Here is a 14,482-nt window from a genome sequence, read left to right as displayed (position 1 = left end):
TTACTCACCAGTCAGAATCAAGCCACAGTCACGCTTGGCTTGTGCAACAGTGATGCCTGTCAAGGTTTAAGGGCTTGGTACCTGAAATCAAGCCTGAACGGAAGGGGTATGTATTGCTGGTGAGCAAGATCCACCAAGAAAATGAACTCTACTTCAGGCCACATCCCAGGTTTGCTTATTTATATGAAAATGTGCCACCAAGAGTGAAATTTTTGAAAGCACTTGCATCACTTAGGAATTTGCAATCCTACTTTAAACATGAAAGAAAAGTGGCAAATTAGTGTGGGCGGGAGCCAGAATAATTGAGTAGCCATCTCACGTTACCTCAGCATTTCACTGCAGTCTGTGGGGGAAGCACTTCCCAAGGCATTTAGGAAAGGGGTCTAAAACACTTCTGAAAACATTATCCCAGAAGATGTCATATTTATTCAGATATTCAGATTTATTATTGGATTTATAATTGCACACGTTATGATAGCTGCACTGATTAGATCCGAGACTAATTAATCTGCACCTTGATTTGAATGTTGTTTTTGTAGGGCACAATGCTGTCAAATTTTAAGCGCCCCTGTCAGCTGCCGAATGTCCATTTTACCACCATGGTCTGTAAGCACTGCACAGAGTCCAAATTACCTTTGACAACAGAAACTATTACCGTGACGAAAGAAATGCAGTACTGTGCAGCTTTTATAGACATTATTCATGTCATCAGATGTCACAATGAACTTGTGAACATGTATGCACCTTAACATAAAGTCAGCTCTCAAAACTGGCATGACAGTTGTCACAGAAGAAAGGTCCATTCCCCATCCATTGGGCAGAATGTGTTTGTGCACAAAAGAAACAAGAGAAAGGAAATGAACATCAGCCCTGACAGACAACGGTTACGCAAAGGCAAAACTGAAAATTTGCTGGCTTATTTCCTTTATTAAGCCCAAAATAACACCTTCAAATAGTCCTGACTTCATGAATAAATCAAATTCCTTCATTAAAGAAACATTTACTGCCATTTTCTATACTTTATTTTAAGGCATACAGAAAAATATTTAACAAATGTGTATGCAATTAAATGCCAGGGACCGCTAATTACAGCCCTTCTGAATGCCTCTGCAAAACAAAGATACTCCATACAATATGTTAGAAAGGGCAGGGAAAAGAAAGAGAAGAAGCTGAAGACAATCTAATTAATATCAGTACAGATATACGTTGGCTTATGGCTATGAGCAGCAAGTAAGCCATCAGCGTAACCCCAAATGGCAGCCAAAGGACATTTTAGAGTCACATCTTTGCTTCTGCTTCTCTAATTCATTTCCAAAACATTTCACCTCTAACTAATTATGGAATTTAATGACAGAATGTAAAGGACTGGCAGGGGTTGCAGGCAATTCCCACAAGGCTTTAACGATATATCCTTCAGGTCGCACAATCTTTATGTACTTAGCAGTGATTTATTTGCCCTGGCAGAGGCAGGTACTTCAAAGGCAACCTTATATAAAAAATAAATTCCGCCTTTGCCAAGTGTTGGAAAGAGCACTGAATTAAATTTTAAAATCAATTTCTACAGACAAGAGAGTCATAAAAACTCAGTGGATTTGTCTATTTGGCCAACAGGCAAAAATTTATGGCAGAACAGTTTTGTAATCAATAATAGCAATACAGTGTATGTTTTTGATTGGAAAAAATTAAAGATGCCAAAACAACACTGCTAAATATTTAGGCTGAATTGTGACAGTCCCATTGAGCAGAAACACAAAACATGCATTTTGATGAATTTCCAAGTAGTTTATGTCATACTATACTTTTTATTTTTCAAAAAAAGAATATTAAAACTATTATAAGCTTTGTCACCTGCTGTAAGGCAGAATGATGTAATTTTATTCACTGCACATTTCCTGTTTGTGAGGCAAAAAAGCATAATTTACTTCTTTATAAAAGGGAAATATATATCTCTCTCTATATAATTTTATTGGTATTAACATAATGCAATACCATACATTGAGCAAACAGAAAGAAAACATTTCAAAATACATTTTTAAAAGTATCTCCCCATAAGATAGTATGAAATATCAAGTAGTTAGCATTAACATTATTACAATACACCCTTAGCCAAATATATTAAGTAAAATCCACATTCTAACCACAGAGATAGAGGCAAACATCAACCCATAGGGGACTCAGAACAGAATGATAAATACAATATCTGAATCTACTTAGAGTGACATCCAGACAAATACTGGCCCCAAAACAGCCCTCTGGAGTCTGGGAGTTATACAGACAATACTTGGTGCCTGCTTGGCAAGGCAGAATCACTCACATGTTTAAGTTCTAGAAGATAAAGAGGAACTGAAGAGTTTATCTGCAGAGTCTAATAAATCTCAGTGTGAGGTATCTTCTCCGTCATCATCCAAACGAGTGCCAGTGTACCCTCTGATAGTGCATTACAAAGCACTAGATAAATGGAAATCTCCGAAAGGTCTGTACATACCTCCACTTGACAGAATACGCTTAGTTTAGCATGACATAGTAAGGTGACTTCCTTCACTAATGTGAAGCACACTTAAAAGATATGACTCTGTCTGGTTGGCCTGAACAGGTTCACTGGAGTTCAGTACAAGCAACAGGATTTAACAGTTACCATGGCTGAATCCCTCTTTAATTCCTCCAGGTCTGCAGAACAAAACTGAGTGACATCAAAGCCCTTCCCCTGTCAAGACCCTCTTCCCCTTCCGTTCTCCCATGCAGGGGGCAGTATTTTCTGCAAATGTGCTCCATGTAGACTGGATCTGACTTTGTGCCTAGTCCCATTGTGGAAAGGGTGCATTCTTCAAAAGACTGGTCATGCCCTTTGACACCTTCCTGGAGGCCTCATATCCAGGCATGTGGTTGTCTATGCTTTAAGAGGTCTGTTCTCTGTTATAAACATCAAAGTTATTCAAGAAGAACTGACTTTCTGAACGGAGGCCATAAGGTTGCTTGCAAGAGGCTGAAGTTGAGTCTCCGTCGTGCCAATTCTCTAATGATAAGTTTATCAACCTTTGAGTCCAATCGGTTCAGTGCCAAGAGAAGTGGATCCCATTTGACATGGAGAGGTGCTATCAACTCTCGCAGTGTATTAGCCTAATATGATAAAGCAGTGATACAATATGTTGAAAGAACTGTGATGTGCCATTAGTACCATATCATATTAGTATATTAGAAATACTATCATGCAAACAAGAGCAAATAGCAAATCTGGCATACAGGTGCAGCACTACAGAGCTTTTCTCATCTGCATGCAGTGATGCTCATGAGGACAGAGACACGGCACTGTTCTGCTGTTACACCTTGCTCCATTAAAATATGCATCCCTTATGCAAAAGAGGTATTTAGGGCAGAATGTTATACATTCTCTCTTCATGGATATGCTTAAAAAAAAAAAAAAGAACCGAACAAACACCAACTACAAAATGAAAACAAACAACACAAATAAAACAAGAGAACAATACACATCCTAACCAACTCGGGTTGGTTTCCTCTATGTTAAGAAGACATTAGCTCATTTGGAAGCACTGAAAAAGGGCCACATGAATGAGGAGAAAGAAAGCAAAGAATGTGCCCCAAATCCACCAAACGTGCTATGAACACAGAAAAATATCCTGCCAGCAATTTATAGATGAAATAGAAAAGAGGTGGCACAATACAATCTGGCTCCTTTTGTTACCCTAGCTGACAACCCAGCATTGTGCAATGTCGGGCGAAGGATAAGATATGGATCTAGGAAATCACGTGACTTTGAAACCACACTGATATTACATACATCCAAAAGCTTGTGCTTGTGAACTCCAGAATCTTTGTGGACTCGTGTTAGCAAAGAAAAGAGGAAGACAGAGGTGGAATAAACGGCATAAAGCTAAGTTGTTTAGAGTTTCTGTTGTGGATGTACAGACTCTGCACAGAGGGCAGCTTGAAAAATCCAGCTGCTCAGTCCATACCCTATTCTACTGTCTACTACACTTGTAACAAAAACCAAAACTTTCACTTAATCTTGAAATCCATTGCAGTTTTAGATGCCAGATATGAAAAGCTGGGGGATGTGTTGTTCTTAAAAAAACACTTTGGGAAAGAGTTCAACTGTGCAGATTGTAAGGATGTACAAATTCAATTCAATTTAACTAGTGAGACTTGTTTGTCCCTTGTTAAATATAATTCTACTTTTTTTTCCAAATACAGAATGAAAAAGGAAGTGAAATATCAAGCATTGCCATTTTTACTCTTGAGCATATCACAAAAGGTCTGAGAAAGCAGGAAAGAAATGTCTCAGTGACAGAAGGCACAAGGTGGAAAGAATCCCAGATGGAAACATCAGTGTCATTTACTCCACCCACGGCAGCAATTGTAAAATGAGTTTCCAGAGAGGCAGAGGGTGAGCAATGCTACATGGAACTCAAACCGAGTTCAGCCTCTCCTCCACTGATGAGATATCCCGGGAACTCTGTGCGTCAACAGGGAGAGGAGGAAGAAGAAGGGAGAGGAAAACAGTTTATATAACTAAATCCTAAGTATAGCAGTTGAGAGAAACTTTTACATAACTTATTGTTTAAAATCAGGAACATTTGATTCTACAACCAAAATTAAAAAAAAAAGAAACAAACCAACCACCCCTAAAAACAAACCCCAAGCCCCTCACAAACAAAAGGCCAACCAGCACATTTCATGACTCATGGGACTGAGGGAAGAGAGACTTCAGTAGATTGCAAGAGAGAATATTTTTTATATTACATCCTGTCACAGCATTTAAAATAAGAGTCTTCGATTTGTTTGGAAAAAGGCATTAGTAAAAGAGGATACTGCCGCCTCATATGTATCACTTCTGCAGCTCCAGGGGATCCTGCTGTCTTGTGGATGTTGTTCATGTAACTTTATCTCTAAAAACTCTGCAAGTTTGGTTTCAAAGGTGAGGCTTTGGCAAAAGAAACTTCTCTTTTGGTGAAACAAGGTGGCTATGAAATAAAGGAGAGTTATTGAAGTTAAGGTATTTGTTACCTAGCAAATGTCTACACCCAGCTCTTTCACATACCCTGCCAAGGCTGTCTGGGACATCGCCTCCATGTCTGTGGAACAGCTGTTCTACCTTCGATAGGTGGTGGGACAGGCCTTTTTTATGCACCTGAAACCCAACTAAATGTTGCATTAGAAGATGACTATTTCTGACAAACTTCTGCTAATAAGACACAGTTTTGAAAAGGCTATTCAGTAACATTGCTGAGGCCATTACAGGCCTATCATCAAACACTGGTAATACTTTGCTGTCCCAGTTTGGATTAGTCACAACGTCCACGAACAGACTTTCATTAGGATCTCTTAAAATATGTAGTAGCATATGCTGTCCTATTTATCTGAAGGTGAATATAATTAACAGGCACTTGGGGGGGGGGGGTTCTAAATAGATTATTTTACTATATCACTCTTACCGATAGTAACAAACTGTACAATATTTCCTTTTAGTGTAGATTCCCATTAGGAGTTTAGAAATTCTGCTTTTTCATAGTAAATTATTTTTCCTTATCATGATAAAACCCATATTTTTCTTTCTGAATCGCTAGCATTAGTGAAGTGATTTACATAAAAAATCTCCAGCATTTGATTCCCTTTCTAGATAAGGTTTTTTATATTTGTTTTAAAGGAGAACAGGTACGAATAACAAAGAACAAGTAATGTGCTTATGGATGGATATTTATTGACAACTTACGAAACTCAAGTGACTTGCAAACATTTTGAAAAATAAACCAACTAGCATTCATGTACAAAAAATGAATGCGACCCTATGAAAATAATGAAGTGAACTTACTGCATTTATCAACCAAATTATATCTGCATTATGAGAAGACCTTTATGGCAAAGGACTTCCTCAGAGAGGTTACAGAAACCAAGTGCCTGCTATAAATCACTGCCTATTTCTTCAGCCAATATGGTCACGTAAGACCGGAGGAATCTTATCTCCAAGCAAACCTGTAGCAATAGGAGGTACTTTTCCCATTGAAAGTGGAGGAGATACAATGTATCAGGGCTGAGACCAACCCACCAAGCAAGAACAAAGTAATGCTCTGCAGGCCTTTCTGGGCGTGCCACCATGTCTCAAAAGCCAATAAAAATGTAAGCAAAGGGGAGAAGAAAGAGAAATGTTTGAGAGTCACAATCTTTCACGCAAGAAGTCCTATGTAAGGAAAGGGGCATGGAAGGTGAATCTTTCTTTTTCTCTTTGAGATCTGTTTATGAATTATGAAGGCACACCGCCAATCACTAATAAGAGATAATCTAAATTAGGGTTTTCACTTTGATGAGTTTTTAAATAAAATGCATAACATTTTACCACTGCCACTTGAGAGTACACTTTCTTATAAGTGTTCACATTACATATTTTGCCTAAACAGACTACCAGATGCCTGATTATTAAATGGTATGTTTACAGTAAGTTTGCTTTTCAGGGAAAGGTTAGTTTGAATAACACTTTTGAAATAAGTATTGAAGTTTTAGAAAAGGGAATTTCAGACTTCTCATGTAGAGTGACATTCAGTAGAACTGTAGCTGTCTTTTAAATCTCTAAACCTTCCTTTATTTGTATCCTATTTTGTGTACATATTTCTACATATCTCTATATTTATGAGATACAGAACTTTGACTAGAAGCTCTTATTAATTATCTAGTCCAATAATGAAACATGTCTAGTTATGTATTATTCACCTAAAGGTAAATACTATGCATAAGTAATCGGGCTCAGAGCAAGAATGAATGTGAACACCAGAGAAAAGAAATCCCTCCCCATGTATCACACACTGCTACCTGGCTGATTCTGTTTTAAGCCTAGTTGCAGACACATTGTTCTTCTAACTAGGGAAATGGCTCAAAACTACTCAACACGAGAGTCCTTTTGTGGAATGCAGGCTGATCCACATATTGTCCATTGCTCAATGACAGCTCCTAATACCTTCAGGACTGCTCAAGTCTCAGGTGCCACATAGAGATGGAAAGGAGCTGGTATAGGGCCTGGCAATGAGACTGCCTGAGTACAGAGGGTTTTGATGACACACAGAATGCAGCCTCCAACATTATACTCCAGAGCAGCATCCGTGCAAATTATCGTGTAAGAAGCTAGTCAGATGTGGAAGCAGTAGCACAAATCACTCAGTACTCCTCTGGAGACTGAGTTACTGCAGTAAAAGGCACTAATCAAACAAGCATAATACAGGAATACACAATCTTCAAATAGCAAGTTCTGACTTTTTTAACATCTCACTATATGCTTTAGTGTCCCTTACATCCTCACTAGGCTAAACAAAGGAACACCAAGAGCACAAATGTTACATGAGAAAGCACCACAGCGAGGGAGATGGGGAGGACAGATGGTGGTGTCGGACCACATATAACTTCCAGTATCTGCTCCTCTACAAGTGCTGCTCTCAGCTCCATAAGAACAAGACATGGGGAAAATAGTTATTGATATCACCCCACACAGTTAAGGCAAAATAAACAAACTCAGCAAAAACCATCATCTTCTTCACATCCTGTTCTGCTGAGACTCTTCAGCAGCTTTTGCTAAAACATCCAACATGAATGGTGTGAAAACCCAACCAGTCAGGAAAAGCTAGGAGGGCAGATGATTATTACTGTTATTGCTTGTCTTGAGATATTTTAATCAAATTGGGAGCTCAGTTGAGAAGCACATGCACAAAACATGGACTATGTTGTTCTCACCTGGCAAGGCCATCATGTGAAGTATTGACAACACCCTCTGGCTAGCTGTGCTAAATATAAGAAAGGCATCCCCTCCTCTCTCCTACACACTAGTGTGTGTTTGATCTGTCAATGTGCCTTGCCTGTTCCCAGGCAAGTTATAGCGTTCTGCTCCTACTCTATTTTTTACTTAGCCAGGTCTCTTCCAGGCTCGTAGGGGACCATATTTAGCAACACAAATGCTATCAGACCTAAACCCCCTCTCAGATCATCAAATGGAAAGAAATCTCAGACTGCACAAAATCAGCATATAAAGAAACTGCTTTTAGAAACCTTGCTTCTAATTAATTTGCTTTCCCTAAAAGTAAAGCAGAAATTGCCTTTCCTGTTTTAAAACAATGATTCAGCTGCTGTCTCAGATGTAAACAGTGGCCTGAAAGCCCATCAGAGCAATACAGCCGTGAGCTCCTTGTTTTACTGCAGTGAATTCATTACCAACTTGGGAATATAAAATGAAGAATTAATGATAAAATGTTTCACACTTGGTGGATACTGAAAGTAAATATTCTCACCTGGCAAATTTAACTTTTAGTTTTTATGATAATAATTACCTCTACATAAAAAGCTTGCACTGAAAGGTTTTATGTAAGATATCCTTCTGGCAAGTCAGGCATTGCTAAATTTTTTTCTTTTAATTGCTTTTATATTTTTAACATGCAGGAGCTCTTTTCAGAGGTGATCCAATTTTTCCCTAAAAAGTATATCTTAAGCCTATCATAAGCCAAACAATGTCCTCACCAGTGTAATAAAAGAAAATCAGAGTTGCACAGGGATTTCATTAGGCTAAAGGCTCCTCTTACAGGAGGCAAATGCCTAAAATGTCAGAAGTTCTCCTGTGAATTTCAACTTGAAAGAGAGCAACAAATAACAAATTTTAAGTTATTTCAAATCCCTAAACGTGCTAGAGTGAATAGGATCTCTTTAATTGGGTAGCATCTCTTCAAGCCTGCTAAGAAAGTACTTCTATAAACAAAGCAGAAGGTGAAAAAAACCAGCAAACTCATCAGAAGAGTTTTTTGTTTTATCACCTTATGTGTTCAAGCTCCTGGTTAAATATTCACAAAACCACAAGGCAGCTATTCATGGAAAGGGATGATAATAGGCATTTGTCAGACTGGTCAGGAAGCCTAGACAAAGCTTAAGGATAACGTGCCATGGTTTCACAGCCACATGATGCCCAGTCAAGGAGAAGCCCTTAGCCTTCCTCTGAAATCCAGAAACCCATCAAAGATCTTGGCAAGACAGGATGTGTAGTTTTTAAGGGAAGATCCTGATGAAGTTCTTGGTGTGCTCAGGATAACCAGGAAGAAGTTACTCCTACGCTTACAAAGACATCAGTGTGAAAATTCATTGCTTCTCATCAGCCTTCTCCTGCCTAAGTTCTTCCCAAGCATCTCCAAAACATAAAAATGCTTCTATATGACAGTATTTTTTCACAGAAGAAATAATCCTGGACTGAATAGATTACAGCAGCAATATCCAATTTGGGCACTTGTTCTCTTCTCCTGCACGTCTGACTCCTTTTCCCAGTGTAGTAGAGCAGAGCCCCACTCCTGCCTCTGCACCCCATCTGGAGGGCCGAGGGCAATACTCCCAAGCATGAGGGAGACCGCTGTCTTTCCGGGGTGATGGAGCATCGCACAGGGCCCACCAGCATAGTCACATTAGCACCCAGGTACCAATTTCCCTTTTCCTACAGCAGCTCAGCTCCTCCACTGGCATGAACCATCAGAGTTGTGCTGGAGACAGGCAATTCTCAAATCTTTCAAGATTGCAAAGGTGTTCTTCTTTTTTAGGAGAATGCAAACAGGGAAAAATCTCTTTAGTTTCCTTAAAGTTAACCGCATTGAGGAAAAAGGACTGATGAAAGTGGGGAGAGCTCTTCGCTAAAGGACTGTCCCAGCTCCAGGAACAGCTGGGTAGCAAGGGTACTGCTGGCATAATATGATGACTGGGTAGGCTGAGCCCATCTCTTTGGTGAGTGGCAAGTAAGGCCAGAGCCAGGTGGGAGGGAGCCGAATCCAGCAGGCAGAGCAGAGTCCCTACAATGGCTCTACAAATGTCACTTTACCTCAGCATTGCCATCGCAATCTTCCAGGATGTGGGTGATGCACTTCAGACATAATTAGTATTAAAGACCCCTTTGATCTGAGTATTTGCATGAGGGCGCAGCCCGCTGTGCAGCAGCCTCCAGTTGAACAAGTGGTGCTGGTGCCCTGGGGTGTCAGGCGCTCAGACGCTGGTCCTGCCAAGGGCAGCACAAAGGGTATCGAGACATTCCAAGAGGATGTCCCTTTCTGTCACCACAACTGGTGGCTGTTGTGTGCAAGGGAATCCTGCTCCGCAAATGGGTTAGGAGGAATAGAACAAAACACCCTCGGATCCTGAGGGGAGGGTTACCTATAAAAACAGCTGCCCTTGGAAACCACCAGGTAAGAGTGCCATCCCCTCAGAGGATGGCCAGCCAAAGGAGACTTCTCTTGAAAGGTTTCTGCTGTCCAAATATCTCTGTCTGACCAGTTACGTGCATGGTCACTTCTACCCTGGGCAAACTCTAATATGAACCAGAACTACTCTGCAGTGGAGACATCTCCAGTAATTCACTACTCACCCCTGCTTCAGCTTAAATATTCTCCCTCTACATACCTTTACTAAACAGAGAAAACATTAGCATCCCTATAGCCTGAAAAACACTGAATATTATACAACTGAGCTCTGTACTTCTCCCACTACAGCAAACTCCCTCCTCACTGATCTCTCAAGTTGCTCAGTTAGCCATGTTTTCTGCTAATTTCTTTTGGTAACTAAATTGTCTTTTTTGGTTTCCTTCTCCTCTGCAGCCTTGCATGTGAACAAGCATTACACAGTCTTTTCACGCCCACCGACATAAAAACTACACTTATTTTTTTTTCCCATAAAGCAGAACCATTTATACCAAACAGTTCCCATTAGTTCTCTTCTTGGATTGCAATGCCACAATTGCAGAGTATTTGCTAAAAACATCAAATCAGCTTCCCCAAAAAATAAAGAACTTGTGAAGTTTGGCTTCTACTTACAAATAAGTACATAAAATAGTGGAGATAAAGCAGCAGAATAAAAAAGATAGTGTAAATCCCTATGTGTCACATGCTGAAGGTTGTATACTGCTCTGGCCTTCTCATCTCAAAAGGCAGTACTGAGAAAGGTAGAGATATGGGCAGCTAGGATTAGTGGTGGTGCGAAAGGTTTTTCCTGCAAGGTGTGACAATATTTAGGACCACTCAAGACTTGGTAATCCTTATAAACAAGGGGGATATAAGAGAGGTCAATATAAGTACATACGTGCAGTATGTACAATATGAGTACATACATGCAGTAAGTAAAGAGAGAAAAGGCTGATCATTGCCTCTTCCAGTACCAGGAACATATGAAAGTTTGGGTAGCCAGTTCAAACCTAACCAAAAGACATGTTTTTCTTTCCAGCCTGCAGTTAAAAATGTGCAACTCCTTGTAGTCACATTATACAGCTAAAAGTACACCTGAGTTCAAAATTGACAAGACTATTTTGTGGAATAATGATCCATCAAGGGCTTCAAGCAGGGTACCTTTTAAATCTTCCCTAGAGATATGAATTTAGGCACTGTTGAAGGCAAACTTAACTGGGTTAGCTGGAATATGGGGCTCAAATGCTCTTGAGTGCTCTTCATTGCAATCACTTGTGCCTGTAGGTTTCTTTTGTAGCACAAATAGCTCAGTCTTAGATCTGATATAGAAGTACACAAATCAATGTTTTGAACAATTTTTACTAAGCCCGCATCTGCTATGCAGAATAGAAATGTTAGACTGCAAGACAAAATAGTAAAACCAACAAGCTTAGTGAGTTTTTAATTTCGCAAGGATTTGTTTTTCCCAGAATAAAGTAAACATCCTTCTTAAAGAAGCTATGATTCTGATGGCAATAAGCTTACTAATTTTCCTGTATAACATCAGGACTTGCTAGCAGTACAACTGGATATTCCAAAGAGGCTTTACAGCATTAGATTTGTCACTGATGCTTTCATAGTTTTCAGAGACTTGACTTTATGTTCATTTTCCTCAATGTTTTTCATTCCTGAAATACAGGTGGAGAGGTTCTGTAGAAATTATCCTAGTGCAACAACATGGAATTACACTATAAATTTATCTCTCATTTATGTCCTATCTTCTATAACTAGGGTGAAAAAAGCACAGAAAATAAGATTGCTTCTGGAAAAGAGACCAAAGAAAAATAATTTTGAAATACACAGAGATCATACTACGCCTTTTTATAGTGTCCTTGCTTTTATCTGATATATTAAAAATCTTACTGTGGTTGCAGAGTAACTACAGAGTTCAGTTGATATGATATGATATACGATATGATATATCTATTCAACAACTCTGTGGAAAAATGAGAACTCTCTCAATTTCAATTTTCAATTAGAAAGTACATGAGAAGGTAGGAATAGGCAAGAATTTATTTGTTCTGGTTACATTATGGTGCGATGGACACTGCAGTAGTACAACTGCTGGTGATGAAAAAAATGTTGGTGACCATGATTTACATACTTCTGTCTGAACCATGAAATTTGTCAAGCACACAGTCAGCTTAATCTGAAGGTTTTTAAAACAGCCCCTTAGCAGACGTGTGCAGAAACCTTGGGGGATTTCAGAACTGGAAATCCACAGTGACGTGCTAAGTGCAGACAACAACCTCCCTGATCAGCCTGGAACTATTCCCAACATAATCATGTGGTTATGCCAGATTCTTCTCCTTGGAGGACAACTTGGGTTGAGGAGATGTTTCTGTGCACTGGCAGTCTGCTAGAATGTGGCTCTAACATGAAATATATCCACTTGGCTCACCTGTACAGCGTACTAAATTGCATAATTTTGTGAAACAAAGGCAAAGGCAGCATGGGTACATTTACAGTAAGCTATCCTTTAAGACAAATGTGTTGCTATCAAGACAAGATGGTTTTAAAACAGTTTTTCCTAACTGAAGATTTTCTATCTATCTGAAAGTTTTATAACACCATCATCCTCAATTGTGGCACAGAGCATAAAAGCTGATGGGATTTTCATTTAAACAACAGTCACAACTCAAGGAAACTTGTTCCATAGCTTAGCCTCACCATTACAGATATGTGTCCCATTTCTAACATTTCACCTTTTGTTTCCAACTCACCCCATTAGATTTTGCCATCTCTTCCCCAGTTATCCTGATGTTTGTTTCCTGTTCCATTCAAGCATTACAGATCACAGCTTGTAGAAAGTGTTTCTTTTTATGCAGGTAAATTAAGCCTCCACCACCTTGACGGGGTCTGCTTTCCTTTCTTTGTTCATGGGGCTACTCTCAGCAACCTCCTACTCCCCAACATCCTGGGGAGCAGAAATGCTCAGAAACGCACACAGTCCGCTGGCAGCCATGGCAGAAGAGCCAAACCTAGGTGGAAGATAAAATCTCACCCCTCTACTCCTGTTTTCCTATGAGTAGCAACCCAAAAGCTACGGGTGTCACAGGGCTCCAGGGGGCAATGGTGGCTGCTTGGAGACATTTGACTCTACCCTTGGCCTCCAACATTCAGCCTCCCCTAAAGCTCAGGAATAATGAAAACTATCAAGGACCTAAGTGTTTTTTTTCAGAACTGACAGAAGAGCCCAATTTTTACCTCAAGTGACTTTTGTACTCTTGCTATAAATACCATAATCTTGCTTAGTCACAACCTGTACAAGCTTAGGAAACTGGTCTCTTGGGATGGAGGGGAGGAAGAAGAGGGTGGCTGCAAGTTTTGAGTTTCATTAACTGTAAAAGCCATTTCCAAATCGTGAGCCTCCAAGGAAATCACTTTTTCATGTTACGGAAATCCTGAAACATCCATCTACCTTCTACCAATAGTTCAAAATTAATTGAACCAAAAATTTCAGCTATCCTTTAAATAAGTACTCTCAAAAAATTTAACACACAATCTCTTTTCTTCTTTTGCTATGGAGACATTTACATGTATTTTATGACTGTGCAAGACATTCATAGAATCAAATTTCTCAACTTCTTAGAGTTTGCACAGATGCAAGGATAACCTGTGTGTGCTATAAGCTACATGATGGCCACTACAAGGTGGCCACATCTGCAGGCAGAACTTGTGAATTGGACTGCAGATGGTTATAACGTAAAGTGAGCAAAGAACTTAGAAACTATCTATTCATCAATGCATAACGTATTAATGTCTAAAGTACATTCTCTTTTTTTTAATTTTATTTTTAATTCTTCAGTCTCACCATTTCATAAACCATTATCAAAATGCTGAGATTTGGATTTTCAATATGTTGGTATAAAAAATGTATGGTATGCTTAAATTATCCTAGTTCATTAATATGTATTCCTAGCCATTTTAAGAATCACATGAAACTTTTGAGACTACTTTAGGAAATATGTCATTATATACCAAGACCATACAATAACACTGAAGAAGGTAGACACAGTTCTCAGTAGTAAAAAAAAATAATACTAAAAAAAAATATTTAGTCTTGGAGAGCTTTAACAGAAGTGTAAAATTTAAATGGAATTTTTCCTGGGCTCTTTACAAAGCCAGAAATAAGTAAATAGAAGTATTCTCTCCCATCTTCTGAAAAGACAGAAATCAGCTATTCCAGTTTTCCCAAGAAACATTATACTAAAGATAAAAATATAAATTTTGTACGGTGAAAGACTGTG

At 39.2% G+C, this 14,482-nt stretch overlaps 1 protein-coding gene across 5 annotated transcripts in view; it reads right to left on the bottom strand.

Annotated features, from left to right (window-relative positions):
- CNKSR2 (connector enhancer of kinase suppressor of Ras 2) overlaps nucleotides 1-14,482 on the bottom strand; it is a 212,211-nt gene that overhangs the window by 14,186 nt on the left and 183,543 nt on the right. The window contains exon 21 of one of the 5 annotated variants that reach the window (XM_054059374.1): nucleotides 543-3,117. The exons of the other annotated variants lie outside the window; for them this stretch is intronic. Coding sequence (XP_053915349.1) covers nucleotides 3,113-3,117 — 5 coding nt within the window. The 3' untranslated portion in view covers nucleotides 543-3,112. Of the gene's footprint in view, nucleotides 1-542; nucleotides 3,118-14,482 lie in introns of those variants that run through there. 5 annotated transcript variants of the gene reach the window in all.

This window comes from Cuculus canorus, chromosome 1 (genome assembly GCF_017976375.1).
Source record: "Cuculus canorus isolate bCucCan1 chromosome 1, bCucCan1.pri, whole genome shotgun sequence".
Taxonomy (NCBI): domain Eukaryota; kingdom Metazoa; phylum Chordata; class Aves; order Cuculiformes; family Cuculidae; genus Cuculus; species Cuculus canorus.
Note: the sequence above shows the minus strand (reverse complement) of the source record. Positions and strands in the feature narration are given on the sequence as shown.